This window comes from Panthera leo, chromosome E1, assembly GCF_018350215.1.
Source record: "Panthera leo isolate Ple1 chromosome E1, P.leo_Ple1_pat1.1, whole genome shotgun sequence".
Lineage (NCBI taxonomy): Eukaryota > Metazoa > Chordata > Mammalia > Carnivora > Felidae > Panthera > Panthera leo.
Window position 1 is genome coordinate 18,671,462 of NC_056692.1, and position 20,640 is coordinate 18,692,101.

The 20,640-nt window shown below is 52.2% G+C and overlaps 1 protein-coding gene across 4 annotated transcripts in view; it reads right to left on the reverse strand.

The window, feature by feature from the left end:
• Nucleotides 1-744: 744 nt before the first annotated feature.
• The window catches only part of KSR1 (kinase suppressor of ras 1), a 159,688-nt gene continuing 139,792 nt past the window's right edge, over nt 745-20,640 (reverse strand). For 2 of the 4 annotated variants that reach the window (XM_042916260.1, XM_042916258.1), the window contains 7 exons: nt 19,742-20,121; nt 17,141-17,237; nt 14,001-14,134; nt 13,134-13,265; nt 11,837-11,972; nt 5,766-5,899; nt 745-1,192 (listed from right to left, as the gene is read on the reverse strand). In XM_042916260.1, the coding sequence (XP_042772194.1) occupies nt 1,117-1,192; nt 5,766-5,899; nt 11,837-11,972; nt 13,134-13,265; nt 14,001-14,134; nt 17,141-17,237; nt 19,742-20,121 (1,089 nt within the window). In that variant the 3' untranslated portion in view covers nt 745-1,116. Of the gene's footprint in view, nt 2,479-3,090; nt 3,172-5,765; nt 5,900-11,836; nt 11,973-13,133; nt 13,266-14,000; nt 14,135-17,140; nt 17,238-19,741; nt 20,122-20,640 lie in introns of all 4 variants that reach the window. The other 2 variants (XM_042916262.1, XM_042916261.1) reach the window with 2 other exon arrangements.

The following is a 20,640-nucleotide window of genomic DNA, read 5'->3' on the forward strand; positions in this document are numbered from 1 at the left end:
CACGGGCCTCCCGTCCCAGCTGAGAACTCAGACGCGGGCGGTGGAAGAGTCAGGGGTGGCAAGGACTTCGAAAAGGGCTGGGGGAGAAGAGGTGGGCAGTTCCGGAACCTTGGCATGACTGCTGACGGGCTCCCAAAGAGCCAGGTCACCCTGTGGCTGGGAGGGCGGGCTCAGGGACCCTACTGCCTGCCACTTCTCTCTCCCCCTACCTTCTTTCTTCTCACCAATCAAGCCTTCATGGTGTCCACAGCTGTGGCGCTGGGCCTTCGCTCTTAGCCTCTTAGCTCAGATGTGAGCCAGGGACACGGATGAGTCCCAGCTCCTTAGCGTCTGCCTTCCTGGAAGCCGCGAGAAGAAAAGCTCTCTACAGGCCGTACAGACCCTGGCTACCAACCACTGGGTCAGTCCAGATGTTATTTGGGTCTCAGCTGTCTCTACTTTTCTGGCAGGTAGGGGCTGGATCCCTGGGGCCGAATGAGAACCCCAGCTCGCTGGGAACCCCTGACCCTCATAATCCAGCTTGGTTCCTAGCCAGGGTTTCCTCTGCCAGAGGAAAAAGGGACAGTGTCCTTCCGGTAGGACGGGGGAGAACCCTACAGAGGGAGATTCCCCACGGATGGGGTTTAGGGCCAAAGCAGAGTCCAGGTCGAACCTTGTGGTCCCCATCCTACCCCGAGAACAGCCACAGTCACTGTGCTTTTCTTCCTTCTCACTGCCGACAGGGGCCTCCGGGGGGGGGGGGGGGGGTGGGTCGCTTCCACCAGCCTGGCAGGTGGTGCCAGCCCACTTCTGCAGAGCACTTTTTCTTAGTACCTGTTGTAAAACAGCGAGTTCACTCCACAGAGACGTATATGTAAACGTTTGCTGCCTGTCAGGGTGGGTCTGGTTGTTGGTGATGTCACTTTAAGACAAACAGCAGGTGCAGCTCCATTGCCAGCCCGGGTGTTTCCGTGGACGAAAGGTCTGAATCGATGAGTCGCGTTCCTGGTTTGCGGCACTTGGGAGGGTGGACCGATGTCTCGGAGAGGGTTTTCGTTTTTGTCGTGGCGGTTGTTGGGATGTTTCAGGACCGCGTTTGAGAGAGAAAGAAATCAGCAGAAAAAGTGCACAAGTTGGCTACATCTTTGGATTACTGGGCTCCAGGACGCCCAAGCCAAACCTTTCGAACCGGGGTACAACTTTGCTGTTAATGCTGCAAAGAGGAACAAAAAGAAGGGTTACGGCCACGCCGGTCTCCATTAGAAGTAGGGCGGTGTTAGCTAGGTCAGTCTCAGAAGCTCCGCGGAGGACCCGGCCCCAGCAAGAAGCGAGAGTGACTGCATGCCAACAGCCTCGGCTGAGCTGCTCCTGGCCACACGTGGCCGGGGTGCTAAGACTTGGCCACACACCCTCCCCGGGTGGGGGTGGGGGTGGGGCAGTGGGCTCGTTAGTCTCCGAGTCCTCAGCACCAGTCACTGCCGTGGCCTTGTCCGAACTACTTTCTCACCTGCAGCCCAGCAGAGCTCTGCTCCGAGCACAAGCGGGAGGAGAGAGAAACCTGTCCCCAAGTACCGAGAGGGACATCCCACACTCCTTTCGGACAAGGTCCCCAGGCATCAGAGACCACGTGGGAAGCAAGCTGAAATGCAGATTCTCAGGGCCCACCTCCAGAGACCTGGGCTCAGTTGTGGGAGGGACCCCAGGAATGTGAATTTGGTAAGCGGCACAGCGAGTGTGTGTGGCCTCTCAGCCACACTCTTGATGAACGCTGACCTGGGGTCTGGTACTTTCTGTCCGCACTGGGCGGATGTAAAGGGAGTTAGCATCGTGGGGACCGGGGGCAAAAGCTTTGTTCTCACCGGCGAAATCGTCTGGCGACAGCCCTCCCCCACCCCCCGCTTTGTTTTAGGACAACTTTCCTAAGCGCGCCGCTGAGGACGAAGCCCTCGCAGGCTAGTGTCTTTCACGGCAACAGGACTTTTGGGGTCCACCACCCCCCCGGCCCTCCAGGGGGGCCTGGCCTTCGGCAGCTCTGAAATCCTCCCGCTCCTTGCCGGACAAGATCTCTGCGGCTCGGCAGCCAAGCCAAACCTCTCCGCCGCGCTGTGGGAGCAGTACAGCCGGCAGGAGGCCGAGGTGCTCAGGGGGGCACGAATCTCGCCGGGGTGTTAGTAGGGAGACAGCACCACCCGAACACAAACAGTGCGGCCCCACAGAAGAAGAGTTAGACAATGAAGTCCCATCCGGGAGGCAATGCTGTTAGGGGATCCTCGTGGGCAGCGGTTACTCAGGCACACATAGGCCATGGAGGGGGGTGGGGGTCAGTTTCAAAAACAAAGCGAGAGAAGAAGTCTCGGGAGAGACGCTCGGAGCAGCAGAGATCGCGTCCCCTGGGTTAGTGCCCGCATCTCAGCTTGCGCTTGAGCAGAAGTCACGGTGCCACGGGTCGATTAGGAGGAAGAAAGCCCCGAGTGCATGCAAGGCAGCCAGGCCTACAACCTACGGGAAGAAAGAGAAGAGGGGAGAGCCGAGTCAGAGGCCGAGCCCACGGAGGGGCAGGGGGAGCGGCAGAGGCCTGGCCAGGGCGGGGGGCAGGGGACCCTCTTTCCCCGCAGAGGGGGAAAAAGGCATCCCCACTCCCTTCCCAGCTGGGCAGCCCAGAGAGCTGGGAAGGGACCTGGCACGAAGCACCTGTCCAGAGCTCCGCCGGGACAGTCACAGAATGTTTAGACAGAGGTTGGCCAATGGGCCCACTGCCCCTCAGCCCCGGGCTATCCAAAGTGACTTCCTAAAAGTTCACTGTTTTTGCTTACTGCTTTCCCTTCTTTGAAGCTCTGGCCAAAGGGCACCCTGGACTTGGGCCACTGATCTGAGATCGCTCCCACCCAGGGACGGGCCATCATCCGCCACAGCGGGTAGACGGAGGCCCTGCCACATGCTGTGGGTCTTCTCGGCCCAGCGAGAGACACACAGGCCTGCGGGACCCTTGCCAGTGGCCGTTTCAGCGACAGGAGTATCACTTCGGTTTATGCGAACAAAACACACAAAAACGGGGAAGCCGGACGCAGAGACAGAGCAGGAAGCAGGGTGCAAACAGGCAGAAAGACACACTGTTCCTCCAGAACCGGAAAGGAGTTCTTAAAGTCCAGGTGGCCGTAACGTCCTTTCCCGTAGTAGCGGCTCCGCCAGCGCCTGGGGGGGGCCCCGCGGCCATTTTGCCAAGTGTGGGAACAGCGCAGTCCAGTGGGTGACGGGAGTCGGGCACCCGGTGCAGACGGGTGGAGGAGGAGCCCCAGGAATCAGGACGGCAGGGAGGGGAGGGACGACAGGAGGGGCCAGCGCATCCGCCACCCCCCGAAAATAAACAAAGCAGCAAGACGGATGGAAAAGAAAAGAGAAGATGAGAATTAGACACTGAATGTGTTGAAGAACAGATCCTGGGCGGGAAGCTCAGACTGAGACTCAGGCGGGGCTGCTGGCATTCTTTCCTCCCAGGGGCTAAAACGGATGGCTTTGGGCACGGAACGACGCCCATGTGGGACTCCCGTTTCCCACCTGTGAAATGAGAAGTGGGGCTATGTGGTCTTTAGGGAATCTGGAAGTATCTCCGGAATGCCAGACCCACCTGCTGCGACCTTCTCTTCTGTGGCTGAGAAAACCAGCGTCCAAGATATTAAGCAAGTCGCCCAAGGTCTGACAAACCAGATCCTTGAACGTTTTGCAAGTCCAGGGGAACCCCAGTCTCTTGGCCTCTGCCAGGAGAGCTCCTGCTCAAAACCCAGTTCCAGTGCCCCCCCCACCCCCCCCCCCCCCCGCTTCTGGAGACCCTTTCTCAAGCCCCCTGGGTGGGCAGAGAGGCTCCCGCGTGTGTTCCCACAAAGGCTGTTCTCTGTCACAGCCCTTAGCATGTTATAACCATTCCCTTCTTTATCCAATTACACTATAAACTCCTTGCTGGCCGAAACCTGGCCTTGGCCTTCAGTCTCCCCAGGTGTGTTGCAGGTACCCAGCAAAGGCTGGCTACAACCCACACCTTTAATGGCCACATTAGGTTATGGAGTCTGACTCATCTTAAGAGCAAAATATCGAAACTACTGTGTCATTCTAACAGACGGTATTCCCAGCCCTAAACTGTCATTCCTCTAGACTGTCCCTACCAACGACCTAAATCAGCAGTTCACCGCATTTCTTCATGGACTTCTGCCTGCAACCTCTGGTAGGTCGGGCGACCCTGCCAGGCCTCCCCTCCCCTGCAGCTTGAGACCCCGGTTGGCTTGTTTTCAGATGGGAGGGGCTGGCAAACTATATTGATGCCAAATCCAGCCACTAAAAGATGTGGACCACTTTGAAGCTTTGTCCAAAACAAAAACAGAAAAACCAAGAACGTATGACAGAGATCACATGACCCACAAGCCTAAAATATTTACCAGCCGCCCTTTCTAGAACCATGGACAGTACAGCTGCCACCAAACACCTGGGCAGCAGACATGGGATCAGGTGCAGCTTCTCCAGGGGCTCAGCGACGTGGCCGCAGGTGCCCCACGAGCCGCTTGGGGGTGCGGACAGGCTTCTGCCCCACAACTAGCAAGGGCAGCTCTACTTTATCTGTTATCATCAATGGGGACTTGGTGGGAGATCGCACTTTTAGGAAGTGCCCTTGGCCTTCAAAAAGTTTAAAACCGTTCCTGTCACTCAGGGGTCTGGTCACATAGGGCCTGCCCAACCCGTTTCTGTATAATCCATAAACTAAGAATGGTTTTTACCTTTCTAAATGGGTTGGGGGGGGGGGAATCAAAAGAAGATTTCACGATATGGGAAAGCTGCATGAAGTTCAAGGGTGAGCGTCCCTAAATAAAGCTGTCTTAGAGCACAGCCATCCCCTGATGTAGCTGCTTGGGCTGCTCTTGCATCAGAAGGCAGAGCTGAGTCCTCGCGGTGGGGACTGTATATGGTGCTGTCACGGCCTCACACTGCTGCTGGGTGCGCTACAAATCCTGGGGGCCTGCAAAGCCTAACACAGCTCCCTAACAAAGCCTAACACAGCTAGAAGCCCGTCCCCCTTCACAAGTCGGCCAGCCTCGCGCTGGCCCAACCCCTGCTTGCTAAAGCCGTGGAAACCGAGGCCCGGAACAAGGAAGGACTTTCCTGGATTCTCACAAAGGGCTCGCAGCAGGGCAGAGGTCTGTTTCTGAGTGTTCTGGCAGAGAGGGCCAGAGGGGCAGAGCACGAAGGGAACGAGACAGAATGGAGGAGTAAAGACCACCCTGTACCAAGGGGGTACAAAGGACGGTGTGATTAAACAGAAGGGAGCTGGACTTCTCGTGTCAGAGGAGCACACAAACTCAGGCCATGCCGTCCCCCTAACAGGTGGCTGATCTGGGGGCTAGAAACCAGTCTCGAGTCTGCACCCTTTTAAGTAACAGTCACTTTGCCGATTTTGGTGGTGCTGTAACACCCACGCTGCTCTGGCTTCCTGTCTGGCCCCTTCTATGGTAGAATCTTCCCCAGGCCTAGCCTGGGCCCAGTGTCAGCCCTGTTCTGATAACAGCGATGCTGGGTTTTCACAACAGAGTACCAGAGACGCTCATCTCGCAAAAGGAGTCTCTGAAACAAACAAGACCCTAGTATCACTTGGACAAGGGGACTAGTCGCCTCTGGTGAATCTGCTGTGTATATTCCCCAGATCGAAGTCGTAGGCAGACAGAGCCAACAGGGCCCTTTAAGACACCAGGTCAGGCTGCAAAAGGCCTGCTTGGCGGGTGTGGCCCACGGAGGGGGGGACTTACTCAGCGGACTTCCAGAAGTGGCCGGGGTGGGAGAGCCGCCGGTTCAGCTTGGGCAGTTTCTCCAGCATGTCCATCAGCAAGGTGAAGCTGGGCCTCTCCTGCAGGTCGAAAGCCCAGCAAGCAGACAGGATCTCCTACAAGCAGAGCCGACGTTAGCGGCATGAAAGCTGGCAGGGAGCGAGGAAGGCACAGCTGGGCTACGCGGCATAGGACCCCTTTGATGCTCTCAAGCACCACCCCCCCTTCTGTCCGTGTCCCCTGAACATCCTGCCGATAGGAAGAAGACTGGCCATTTCTGGAGTAGTTATTTCAGAGAAATAATTGAATCTCAGAAGAGCTCATGCTTCTAGTTGAAAACAAAGGGCACGAGCTTGTCTCCCCTCTTTTCTTCTTAGACCATCCTGGAATAACAGGAATAAAGCTGAATAAACAGGTAATAGGAAAGAGATCAGAAATGGGATTGTAGGGGCGCCTGGGTGGCTCAGTCGGTTAAGCGTCCGACTCTTGGTTTTGGTTCAGGTCATGCTCTCACGGTTTCGTGAGTTTGAGACCTGCATCAGGCTCTGTGCTGATCGTGCAGGGCCTGCTTGGGATTCTCTCTCTCCCCACTGCCCCTCCCCTACTTATGCTGTCTCGGTCTCTCTCAACATAAACAAACTTAAAAAAAAAAAGAAAAGAAAGAAAGAAACGGGGTTGTAGATTTTTCGAATGGAAAACAGAAGAAACACAAGATGCTCAGAATAATTGTGGGGTGGGACCGCAATGGAGGCAGGAGCGACCGCAGCGTTCCAGGAATGGAGGCTGGGAGCGACCAGGATAAAACAGAGGGCAGAACCTGAGAGTTAGCAGAGCACCCTTCCCAAATGCCCCCTAAGAGTGAAGGCCCTCTGACATGGGTAGTTTGCTGCCTACTCTCAGGATCTGCACATTTACAGAACACCCTGCAGCCTTTCAGTTCAGCAGAGCTCCTGTGAGAAAACAGGCCTGCACACACGACCAGGCAGGAAACGCTCGCTGACTTAGGCAGCTTGGGCTTCTGTTCTCAAGTACAATTGAGTGTGAGTGTGTGTGTGTGTGTGTGTGTGCGTGTGTGTGTGTGTGTGTGTGTGTGTGTGTAGAAGCTACTCTATCCATAAAACAAGACCAAGGTGCAATAAAAAAAAAAACACACCAAAAATAAGGGAGTGCTTGAAATTAATAATACAATTTTTGAAATGAAACATTAGGAGTACTGGAAGATAAAATCCAGGAAATTCCCCAGATTGTGTACTCAATTTTAGGTACGGAGTAGAAAACATTCAAGAAGGTCAAAGAGGATCGCCTGGGTGGCTCAGTCAGGTGAGTGTCCGACTCTTGATTTTGGCTCAGGTCATGATCCCAGGGTCATGGGATCGAGACTCACGTCAGGCTCTGTGCTGAACGTGCAGCCTGCTTAAGAGTCTCCCTCTCTCTCTCTCTCCCTCCCTCTCTAAAATAAAAGAAAGAAGGTAAAAGACACAGAAGCTCACCAAGGATCAAATTCTGTCTAATGGGAGTTTCCACAAGAGAAAACAAAGAAACGATAGGGCAGGAAACTATATAAAAAAGAAAAAAAAAGACATAATAAAAGTAAATTTCCCAGCAACTTTCAAGGGAAATTGGAATCTTACTCTGAAAAGGCTCAGTGAAGAGACCCAACTGAAAAAAGAAAATCAAACCAAGAAATAAACTTATTCTAAGGTATATTTTAATAAAATTTCAATGTAACAAGGATAAAGAGAAGATCCCAAGAGGTTCCCAGAAAGAATAAAACAGGGCATCTATAAAAGATTGAGAATTAAGATTAATATCAGATTGCTCAGCAATGCACTGGACACTTAGTAGATAGCAGAGCAAAAATGTCACATTCTTAGGCAAGGTTATGTGAACCTCTGGTGTGAAAGTGAAGCAAGGACTTGTTTAGGCAAGTACGGGTTCAAAGACTCTTATGCATCTACTGGGAAGGAGATCCTTTAGGTTTCACTCTCATTTTGCTGGGGTGCAAATAAAGAAATGGGAAGACATGAGATACAAGAAATTCTAGTATTCACCCAGGAATGAATGAAAAGAAATGAAAAAATGACAACACTACAGTAAGCCTAAAATTCCATCATGCAAATTATAAGAAATCAGTGGGCCCTGAAAAGAATGAAACAAATTCCATTCCATAAGCAGTGTGTAGGAGATGCAAGACCTTAGGAATACGGTAAAGGTGTTTATCACCTCTCTCAATGAGGAAGAAAAGAAAGGCCATTAGAAACTACAGGAAAAACATAAAACCACACAAGAAAACCATGGTCCACACGTGAAGCCAACAAAATCATGGTGAGCCTTTGAGTAACTGATAGAATGGAAGAAAAGAGATGGACCCACAAAGAAGAAAATGTAATCCCCGTGAACAACTTAACCGGTATCTAATAGCAATTACAATCTATTATAATAGTGCACACATTGTTTATTGTCTTGTCACTTTTAGCCTCTATCTATAGATACAGGATGGAAGATTTAATCATGGCAACACAAAATTAGTCCTGATAAAAGCAAAAGGAGAAAGCGATGCAAGTTGAGCAGAGAAGGGGCAGAGGGTCCTGGAATGAAGACCTGATGGAACAAGAAGTCAGTCTTTTGGAGAGTGACCAGAGGAAAGGGACTGCTGGTTTTCATTAAGAATCCTCTGGCCTTTTGATGTCATCCTGTGCACACTAACTCACCATGGCTGCCTTAACACAGAAAGTAGTGCCTGGTGATAAACTTACAGTAGTGTGGCTGGAGGGACAGAGATAAGGTGCCCCTCCGAGGGTACTTACTACTTTTGACTATGAGTCAAAAATCACTTTTTATTGCCATTGACCAACACCCCCTCTACCCTCCAATGGCAACGTATTAAAAAAAAAGAAAAGAAAAGATCAAACAGGAAAGTCAACTTTCATGAGCCAGAAGCTGACTGCTGGAACGTTTGCTCTCTGCCCCCATTTCCCCCCCCCCCCCCCCCCCCCCCCGCCGTGCCTAATCTATTCTTAAGAAGCTTCAAAGGTCACATAACCCCACGCTGCTAGAAATCCTTCCAAAACACAACTCTGGCTGTGCACTAGGAGGAGCTTTATTTAAAAATAAAAACAACTAATTGTGATCTTAGCCCCAACCCAGGCCAATTAAATCTTTCTGTCTGGTGGAGGCCCTAGACCTGATATTTTTAAGAGCTCGCCGGCTCAGTTGGTTAAGCACCCAACTCTTGATTTCAGCTCAGGTCATGATCTCACAGTCGTGAGATCAAGCCCTGTGGCAGGCTCAGCGCTGGGCATGGAGCCTAACTGAGGCTGATTCTCTCTCTCCCTCTCTCTGCCCTTACCCTGCACATGTGTGCACATCTGTGCATGTACTCTCTCTCTCTCCCTCAAAATAAACAAACATTAAAGTAAATAAATAAAAGCTCCCAGATGCTTCTGACTTGTAGCCAGCATTGAATCCTGACTCCCTTGTAGTCCTCTGATGGGCTCTATACTCTGTTCCAGGCCCTCACCCACCACTCTGCTCTAAGACTCTAAGTGTGTAGAAATATAATTGTGATTGTTGCTAAGAAAGCAACTAAGGCTATTTTTTCTTTCCGATAAAACATACATGCACGCATACTCTGGCTTATACAAAGTGTCCTTAATAACTTTATTGTAAAGTTATTAGAAATTGGAAATAACCTAAATGTCCAACAACAGAGAAGTAGGTACATTATGGCGTAAGCCGTGGGACAGGAGGGTAGACAGACTTAAAAGGATTTGTCAATGACTTAAAAATAATAAGCACAATAAAAGGTCGTGTGGAAAAAAGATCATGATTAAGAAAAAATTAGCTATGTGTTAGGAGCTTGATCTTGCTAAAGGTATGTATTTAAAAAAAACTGGGGGGAGATGGGCACCGGGGTGGTTCAGTAGGTTGTGCATCCAGCTTGGGCTCAGGTCATGATCTCGTGGTTTATGAGTTCAAGCCCCACATCCGGATCGCTGCTGTCAGCCTGTCAGCGCAGAGCCCATTTCGGATTCTCTGTCCCTCTCTCTCTGCCCCTCCCCTGCTTGCACTCTCCTCCAAATAACTAAATATTTTTAAAAAAAGAACTTAAAAGAATTTTTTTAAGACTGTAGGGTAGTAGCTGCTTTAGCTGCTCTCTGAACTACCCAACAGCCAGGAGCCTGGACCCCTCCTACCACCACCCTGCGAAGGTGTCCAAGGCCATGTCATGGGAAAGGTGGTTCTACCTGAGGAGGTGGCCAAGAGCATCGGGGAGGCACTCGTCACCCACTCGCCTTGCCTGACACCCCAGCGAGGTGGTATCAGTTGGCCAAAGAGGAGCCTGGTGTCCGTGCTATAGGTTAGCATTTTGGTGTCATTCCTTTTTTTTTTTTTTTTTAATGTGTATTTATTTTTGAGAGAGAAAGAAACAGAGGGCGAGTGGGGGAGGGGCAGAGAGACAGAGACAGAAAAGGTGGGGGGGGGGAGAGAGGGAGGGAGGGAGGGAGACACAGAATCCTCCAGGATCCGAGCTGTCAGCACACAGCCTGATGCGGGGTTTGAACCCACGAACTGTGAGATCATGACCTGAGCCGAAGTCGGACGCTTAACCAACTGCGCCCCCATTTTGGTGTCATTCTTGGAGGGGCGTCCCTGTACAAACAGTTTGCACTTCAACCAGATGGCATGTACTCCTGAGGAAATAAAGTACACCAAGCACAATGTCAAGCGAGTATTCTAAAGATGCCCTACCAACTTGCTACCAGTCCAAGGAGGAAAATACTAAGATCTGTTAAGATCTTGAAAGAAGGGGCACCTGGGTGGCTCCGTCAGTTAAGCATCCGACTTCGGCTCAGGTCACGATCCCACGGTTCGTGGGTTTGAGCCCCGCGTCGGGCTCTGTGCTGACAGCTCGGAGCCTGGATGGAGCCTGCTTCAGATTCTGTGTCTCCCTCTCTCTCTGCCCCTCCCCTGCTCACACTCTGTCTCTGCCTCTCTCTCAAAAACAAACATTAAACAAAAATTTTTTTTAAAGATCTTCAGGGAAGATTAGGTTGCATTTCTCACTCTGCCTGTCCCAGTTTGCAGATGGGGATTCTGCCAACACTGTCCAGGACTTCAACAAGAAGGTCACAGCCTAGTTAGATCTCAACCCAGACCAGCATGAGGTGGTCCTCCAATGTTATGCCACCCAGATACCTACTGGAGCTTATTAACATACAGGCTGGCACCTATCTGCTCAAAACGTTGAGCCCTGGGTTCCTTTATGTGTCATTATGCCAGGGCGAGGAAACTTACAAAATGCAACGCAGAAAAACCTTTAGAGGTATTCAGAAACACGAGATCAGCACCTGATTTGGCACTGTGGCAACCCAAATACGCTGTGGAAACTTCGATTTGTTCTTTAACAGTTGAGAAGAACACTTTAGAGAAAGATCCGATACCATGGTAACCCCCCATCCATTTGTGCTCTGTGCATCGATCACCTTCTTTCATGTAAGTAACAGATGGGGTTTTACTATCTTTTCAACTCACAATTCAGTTAAAAGCATTACCTTTATTTTTATTTCTTTCCAGTCTTTTTTTTTTTTTTTTTTTTTTTTAACGTTTATTTTTGAGCGACAGAGGGAGACAGAGTGCAAGCTAGGGAGGGGCAGAGAGAGAGGGAGACACAGAATCCGAAGCAGGCTCCAGGCTCCGAGCTGTCAGCCCAGAGCCTGACACGGGGCTCGAATCCACGAACCGTGAGATCCTGACCTGAGCTGAAGTCTGATGCTTAACTGACTGAGCCACCCAGATGCCTCCCACCACCCCCTCCCCCGCCGCCACCCACTATTTTTTTTTAAAGACCATGGTTTTGTATAAAGAAAAACAGTTGGGTAATAAAGGACACAGACCTTTTAGCCAGCAGCAAAGAGGCCTGCCCAGCATACTTCTGCCTCCTGGTGGGTCCCCTTTCTCAGGTGAGTAAATGAAGAAGGGTACACCTGCTGTGTGCCCAGCCTCCCTCCCTCTAGCCCTCCGTCCCTCTCTAAGAACAGGGGGCTACTCACAGTGACTTCCTTCCCCAGGCTGACAGAGGCCAGGACGCGCTTCATTCCCTCTCCGCTTCCAATCTGCCAGATCAAGGCCTCTGCAGCTTGGTTCTTAAAGGGCCAGTCTCTTGCTTGAAGTTCATACCAAACAGTCCTGTGGGGACCACCCATGCAGCGTGAGCTCCTGAACTGCTCGGCCCAGCTCATGCCCGGGGCGGGGGGGCTCCTGCTGCCACAGTGCGAGGAACCCAGCCAGAGCATCCGGGATCCTCCCCCAGCTTTCCCCACCCACCAGGCTCCCAGAGATGATGCCATGATGGCATCCCAGCAGCTCCTTCCAGTCACAAGGGGACCCGTGGCCCTACACATCTGTTGTGATGGAAAGTCTGAGGCTGCACAGGCTCCGAACAGATATCCTGCTACAAATGTCTAGCCTCTGTTGGGCTGAGGCCTACGTCCAAGGTTGTCTGAGGAGTAACAAAGGCCAAGCCCAGCGCCTGGCACGCACACAGATGCTCAGGAAGTAAGAGTTCAAGGTAAGGAGAGGAAGAAACTACCCTCAGCGGAAAGGACACCCAGAGATGACAGGGTGAGGCCCTCACTCAGCCTCTCCAAGCTCCCTCACCTTTCCTGACTCATCTTGACCTTCTCCGTTAGACCCCCACTGTTCAGTGCAGGGGCCACTAGCCACGGGGGGCTATCGAGCAACTGAAATGTGGAGAGTGGACCTGAGATGTGCTGCGGGTGCAAAGTACTCTCCAAAGTTTGGAAACTTCGTTGGGTAAAATAGCTCCTTAATTTTTAAATTTTGATTACATGTTGAAATGATAATATTTTGGATATATTGAGCTAAACACATTATCAAAACAGATTTTATCTATTTTTCTTTTTTTTTTTAGCATGGCTAAGAGAAAACTTTAAATTCTGTATCTGGCTCACGTTATGTGTCTATATTTTTATTTTTCTCTTGGTTAGCTTCATGGGGGCACTAGAGGCTGGCTGGCAGGACCCCCTGGTTCTCCCAGAGGGACAATTCTTAGCTCTGGTCAGCATCTCCATGGGGCACTGGGTGAGACAGACACCCAGAAATTACCTTAGTCCTCATGAAACCTTAGAGGAGGTACCATTATTCTTCCCATTTTACAGCTGGGGAAAGAGAAGGTCAAGGATGTGGTTCCTTAGCCAATAAGCGGCAGAATCAGGACTTGAAGCACGACATCACCCCCTCCCTGCCCCCAAGGTCAGCCGTGCCCTTTCTTTCGGTCACTCTTGGCCTCAGAGCCCCAAAAGAGAGGGACGCGTGGGTCTTCCTCACCCAAATGCATAGACGTCAGCAGCTTTGGAGAACGGCAGCTGGTCCTCATCCTTCCCGGGGGTCATCTCGCGGACAATCTCTGGGGCCAAGTAGCACAGCCAGTCATGTGACAGCTTCAGCTGGTTCTCACGCCTGGAGGCCAAGAAGTCAGAACAAGGACATGGGGGCCTTTCAGCCAGCAGCAAAGAGGCAGCCCGGCACACGGGTGCCCCAGGGCCAGCACCCCACCCATGCGTGGCCCCAAAAACAGCACACTGATCCTGCACTTGGCCAAGGCACTGGTGCTTTGGGGGGACGTTACAGAAGAGGGATAACCCGGTTTTTCTAGGAAAGCAGGTATTAGCAGGGAGCTGATTGATTCTCCAGCCTGGGAGAGTGGAGTGTCTACAAGAAAGGAAATCAGTCTGCCTGTGTATCTTACAACCTGGCCTGGGGCTCGATCTCCAGCCTGACTGCCACTCTCCCTCCTGGAGGTCCCCCAGATTCTTGGGGAAGAGCCTTTCTCCCCACCCCCACCTTTCAAGATTTGGGGAAATAAAACCTGATGCTCTTCCTCATACTGGGGACATGAACCCTCGTCCCCTGTCCAAGTCAGTGAGCAAATAGGTCACATGTGAGCAAGGGGACCCAGCCTCCACGGGGTCAGCCTGAGAATGAAGCGCCACGTATGAGGGACCCAAACATGACCCATGCCTGACTCGGGACCAGAACCCTAAGGACAGGACCTAAGCAAACCTGGCCTTTCCTGTAGGGAGGGCAGCTCCTCAGCAACAGATAGCAAGTGCCCAGACCTCAGCTGCACCTCGGAGCCTGGCCGGCACCACCCAGTTCCTCCTCGTTCCGTCCAGACGCCCAAGGCCAACTCACCGTCCCTCTCGGACCACGCCCGAGATCCCAAACAGCCCGAAGTCTGTGATGACCACTTTGCCGTTGTCATAGAAGACGTTCTTGGATTTGAGATCTTTGTGCACAATGCCCTTGGCATGTAGATATCCCATGCCCTGGAAAACAGCGAGCCTCACGTCGGCGGGGCGGGAAGACGAGTGACAAGGATTCACCTTGGGCTGCCCACCTGGGCTGGGCAGTGAGCTGGACACCCTCCCCACGTCGCCTCATGGGATCTTCAAAATCCTATGCGGTCGAATTATCTCCATTTTACAGATGAGGAAACCGAGCCTCAGAGAGGGGAAGTCACTTGCCCCAGGCCACCCAGCAGTTAAACAGCATTGCTGAGGCCTGGTTCAGGCTAGTCCGTGGCACTGTGCTATCCAAAGGGCACTGTATGCTTAGCTAAGGTGTGGAGAGGGTGACGGGTGGGGAGCTGGGGGGGTCAGGAAGTGTATAAAGAGCCGTGATACCCCCCACGTTAAGTCATACAGCAATCGGGTGATCTACAGGGTCTCTATCAGGCTTCACACCAACTGGCCTCTACCCGTAAGCTAGGCAAGGGCTCAGGCTGGGGAACAGAGATGAATTCCCAGAGAGGGGGTCCCCAAATTCAGGTGGTCCCAGTGTCTGTATGGGACACAGGCCACCTGACGCAGGCACGCTCTCACCCAAGGTCCAACTGTCTTCTGACACGAAACTCAGGACTCCCACGTACTCCCCCGATGCCCTCCAGAACGGGGGCAGCTGCCACCGCTGAAGTGGCCATCCCGCCAGCTCAGAAAGAGGCGCACGTAAGGCCACCTCTCAACCGCCCACGTGGAGGACGCCTCCCACATTACGAGAGTCCTTCTGGCTTTAAAGCTACTTGGGGTGAGAAGTGGACAAGTAAACAGACCACGTTTAGGGAACAGAAAGAACGAGCCGCGACACAGAAGCCAGCTGAGGCCAGAGCTCGGTCCGAGGGGGTCTGGAGAGCATCAGAGAAGAATTTACATGAGGCCGGAGATGGGGAGGGCGTGGGGTCTGTGGTAGCACCCCCCCACCACCTCCCAAGGCTTTCAGGAGAGCTCTCACCCACGCTGTGCAGAGAGCCCCGGGAAAGACTGACTTGCTCCTTCCCCAAAGTCCATCCTGAATGCAAGAGGGTCATTCCTAGACTATCTGCCCCTTTCCCAAACCCAACCAAGGCACAAGCCTTCCTCAGGGACGAAAGACACCACCCGGGGCCAAACAGGGACCAGCTACATGACCGAGGACGAGTGGCTGTGCCACTCTGAGCCTTGTGTACAGAAGACGTACCACGGGCTTGAAAGGCCAGCTTCAAGAGATGCGATTTAAGTGCCCAGGTCTACAGGGCACCCGAGTGGCTCAGTCAGTTAAGCGTCCAACTTTGGCTCAGGTCACAATCTCGTGGTTTGTGGGTTCGAGCCCCGTGTCGGGCTCTGTGTGGACAGCTCGGAACCTGGAGCCTGCTTCAGATTCTGTGTCTCCCTCTCTCTCTGCCTCTCCCCCACTCGCACACTCTCTCGAAACTAAATAAACATTAAAAAAATTTTTTTTCAAATAAAATAAAAAATAAATGCTCAGGTCTGGAGCACAAATCCCCTCCCTTCTCACGGTATCTCGGGGTCTCCAGAGTAGCTCCCCAATCACAAACCTAGCCAAAGGACAGGACCCTGTTCTCGTATTTTGAACCTCAAGACGCCAAAGATGAGAACAAAAGAAAGTGGCTTAGGGAGGACAGCGTTTCAGCAGGTGGAAAACCAAACGAGCCAGCAGAGAGGCGGCTTCCGGCTCTATGGCTCCAAAATCTTTGAGTAACTTCTCTCGTCTGCCCCTAGAATCTTCCAGATGGCTCCTTCATCTGACCTCAGCTGGTCAGCAACCATACAGACGCCCCAGAGTATGGACCGTAAGGAGAGGAAAACAGTTTGGTGCGGGGGAGGGAGGCAGGGCAGGGGAGACAGTGGGGGGCAGGGGAGACAGTGGGGAGCAGGGCCCAGCAAGTCAGGGGACAACATGAAGTAGGTGTAACACCCAGCGGCTCCCTCCACCTCCTCCAAATGGAGACATGCTGCAAACGAAGGCATAAATGTGGGGTTTTAACGGAGAGGCTTTGAAATTTAATTCATTAATTTAGCCACATGGACATGTCCTATCACGTGGAAATCTTGATTCGCGCATAGAAGTCACTGATGACTTGTGTCTCTTCCTTGCTAAAGACCCGCACGCATGCACACATGCACGGTGGATGGCGGGAGGGAGGGAGGGAGAAAAAGGAAAGGTGGGAGCGGAGGCGGGAGACAGGGAGCTGCAGGGGGGTCCTACGAGCAAGCTTTTCAACAAAAACAAGAAAAGAGGAGCTCCTCCCCAGCAGCAGTCTGGCTTTTATCCAAGCCCGCTAGGTTGCTGAATGAAGCAACTTATAAATAAGCTTTTCTTTCATTTGTGTTTAATTACTATAAATAAATAAATAAATAAATAAATAAATGAATAGAATAGAATAGAATAGAATAGAATAGAATAGAATAGAATAGAATTTAAAGCCACCAATAAACAAAAAACTTAATAAACAAAACAAGGAAGGGAGGGAGGAAGGAAGGAAGGAAGGGAGGGAGGGAGGGAGGGAGGGAGGCAGGAAGGCAGGCTGCCTGACGGCCGGTCCTCACGAAACTTGGATTTGGAAACCTGAAGGCAGAAAAGCGTGGGTGCTTTCACACCGCCCTCAATCAGTTCAAAGACGCTCATCAAGCGCCATGCCCTGTGCCCAGTGGGCCCTCAGCGGATTATTCCATTCTGCTCCAGCACTAATCCAATGGGGGAGGCTATATTGGAAGCCCCATCTTACTGGCTTACTGAAGAGGAAGTCAAGGCTCAGAGAGGCTCATTGACCCACCCAAAGTCACACAGCTGGTGCGACCAGGATTCAAACCCTTAAAGCCTGCCGTGCTCCAATTCGTCCGTCATCACAGACTGGGTGTCTAGCTCCTGGCTCTGAGTGGATGAGACACGGACAGAGGGAAGGAGACGGGGGCCCACCCTTGAGGTGCTCCAGCTACAGGAAGAGACGGAGCAGGAGGAAGGCCAGGAACCCCGGGACCAGCCGGCTCATCCTTTACCTTGATGATCTCCTGAGCAATCTGTCTGGTCTTGTTGATGTCCAGAGACGTCTTGGGGTCCCTCACAAATGAGTGCAATGTCCGCCCCTTGCAGAAGCTGTGGAGAGTGGTGGGGTCAGACAGAGGTGTGGGGCCAGCGCAGCTCGACCCCAGCCCTTGCGGCCAGAGTGGAGGACCCTCTCCATCCCCTGGACTGGTGAGCACTGGAATCCTTGCTCTTACCCAAGCCTGACGCCCATTCCTTCCTGGCCAGGCCTGAGCGTGCAAAATCACACACACATGCACCTTGTTTCCTGAGGCCCAGGCCCTGCCCACCCCAGAACGGGAAACCCAGTGCACCAAGGCTCGTGGCAACCCAGAGAGCAGCCCAGCCTCAGGGGATTCAAGGCGGGAACGTGCCCCCTCAAACTCAGGGAAGAATCTGGCCTTTTAGGACTACAACTGGACGACATTTGGGGCTCTCCATGATGATGTGCACGATCTTTTTGCTGTTTTCTGATCACAGACATTTTATTACCATATAGGAGTGTGCAGGAGGAGGGTGGCATCATCAGGGGTGTCAGAGTGATTATTGGAAAATGGGCTCACATTTTCAGGCCTCCTCCTGCATTGACTCCTAAAACTTGGGCTGAGCAAGGACCCGGAGAGAATGTATAGCTCACTCCCCTGTTCCTGGGAAAAGTTCAGTTAAGGCATCTCATGAAGAAGCTAGTTTTAGGAAACTTCTCCAAGGAGATAGGATTCTTAGAGCCTCGGAGACCTGGAGAACCGGCCGAGGGGTCTGGGATAGTAACTGACGGTTCCTCGTCTGTGTTCTAACGCCCTCAGCATAATCTGGTAATGGATGTTTTGTTATGTGTAGTCCCTTTAAGCAGACTCAGATTCTCATGGCGTTGCAGGGGTGAATGGAGGGATGGTGCTGAAGGTTCTTTCAAAGCACCGGGTCTGGCTACAGGGAACATCATCAGAATGTTAATGAGTGGGCTCTTGGTTGATAGGATTAAAGTGATTTCTAGTTTCTTCTTGAAACCTCCATGTATATATTCCAAAATGCCTTCACTAACCTCTTGTTACCGCTTCTGGTTTTTTATCTTTCATTTATTTTTATTATTTTTTAATATTTATACATTTATTTATATATTTATATATATTTATTCATTTATTCATTCATTTATAGGCTTCACACCCAGAGCCCAATGTGGGACCTGAACTCACGACCCTGAGGATCAAGACCTGAGCTGAAATCTCAAGACCTGGGTGCTTAACCACCCAGGTGCCCCTTGCAGTTCCTGATGTTAAAAGTAAATGCCCGGGGCGCCGGGGTGGCCCAGTCAGTTAAGCATCCGACTTTAGCTCAGGTCATGATCCCATGGATTGTAGGTTCGAGCCCCACATTGGGCTCTGTGCTGACAGCTCAGAAATGGGAACCTGCTTCGGATTCTATGTCTCCCTCTGTCTCTGCCCACCCACCCCCCCCAGCTTGTGCTCTTTCAAAAATGAATAAATGTAAAAAAAAAAAAAAAAAAAAAAAGTGAACACCCAACAACAACTGTTTGAATGTCAAAACGTTTCAGCCTCCCACGCTTAGTGCTGGGGGAATGGACAGTCATGCACCGAAGGCTGGGGGGGACGGGTGAGCACTTTCTGGAGTAGAAACAGAAATGCCCATCAGACCACCACATTCGTACACTCTTGCCCAGCACAAGTACTCACAGAAGTTCACCAACATACGGAAACAAAGATGTTCATTACGGCAAAGTGCCCAGCAAAAGAGGGTGGGCTGAATATACTGGGGGCAACCAGGGATCCGTCAGAGCCCAGCCCACTTTCAGTGAAGTCACGGTGGCAGCTTGAAATCAGCTGTGGGGAGAGTATTTGCACCACAGGAATTGACCCATGCACAAACAAGGGCTTCCTTCCCCACCACCCAGGAATCGAAGGTTCAATGTTTACGAGCACACCACTGGGTTCAACTATGTGCCAGGAATGTGGGGTGAGCGTTAAAGATTGCACTCAAGTGGAGAAAGCAGGTGCGAACCAGTGGGACCTGTATTTTTTTTTTTTAATATTTATTTATTTAGAGAGAGGGCACAGGCGGGAGAGGAGCAGAGAGGGAGACACAGAATCCGAAGCAGGCTCCAGGCTCTGAGCTGTCGGCACAGAGCCCCGACGTGGGGCTCGAACCCACAAACCGTGAGATCATGACTTGAGCCGAAGTCAGAGGATTAACTGACTGAGCCACCCAGGCGTCCCGGACCTGTGCTATCTTTACAAAGGAATGGATACTTGAAAAACCTGAGTGTATACAAATTTCTTTATTTTAACAGAAGGCGTGATAAGCATCTGTTTACAGTATATCCACCTTCGGGGAGAAGCACCCCGGGAGAAGCACCCAGGTGGGGTGGGAGGAGACTAGCTTTCATCTTGTACCTTTCTGGAACACCTGATATTCTCTGTCCTTAGGCATCATTTTGTTTCTTTTGTTTTTTAATGTCAATGCGGTTATGTGGTGGGGAAATCAGACCCCGTTTTGCTTTTCCCCGTTGTACCTCTCCACATTAAGACCGCCACACAAATAACAGGGCCCCGGGGCGAGGTTACCTGGTGATGATGGCCAGATGGGGTGGGTTCATGCAGGCCCCCATGAAGAGCACCACGTTCTCATGCCGCGTCTGCCGGTAGTTCATCACCTCTTTCTTGAACAGCTTCAGGTGGTCCTGGTTGTGGCCGTCCATCTCCAGCAGGCGGATAGCCACCTCGCCATGCCAGCGGCCTCGGTGCACGCGGCCCCAGCGGCCCTGCCCGATGGGCTCGCCCAGCTCCACCTGCTCAAAGGGGATGTCCCACTCCTGCAGGTACACGCTAGTCTGGCTGGCCTTGCGAGAGATGGGGCCCCGCCAGGGCCGGCGGGAGCTCGGCAAGTCGTCCACCTCGTCCTCGTCGTCCTCGGCCTCTGACTTGCCGGCCTCTGTCTCCTCGGCCTGGAAGGAGGGGGAAGGGATAGGGAGGGCCGGCAGAGCTGGGCTCAGCCAACTCGCCCTGCCCAGAGCCCCAACCAGGTAAGGGAAGAAAGAGGCAGGGGCTCTAGCCGCAGCTCTGCTCCGGCTTGCTGTGGCCAGGGGGCAGGTCACTTGGCACCACAGGGCCTCAGTGTCCTCATCCACAAACTGTGGCGCCTGGCCCAGGTGGGCCCCGAGGCCCTTCTCGCGAATCTCCAAGATCGACTGATGAACGACATCTAACCGCTAGGAAAGCAAATTAGCGTCCGCTGGCATAGACGAGTCCACCCCCGTTTATCCTTTCTGGGCATTTCTTTGTTTAAACAGAGTTTCCGACTGTCCTCCGGGCAGGAGCAAATCGGTCCAAACCCCAGTGCGTTGCTGGGAGCCAGGCTCGGTTCACACTTTGGTTCAAGGATGTAGACGGTGGTTTCTCGGCCCTGGCTCCAATCAGAATCATTTGGGGGGCTTTGACATCGTGGAGATGCCTGGCCCCAAGCC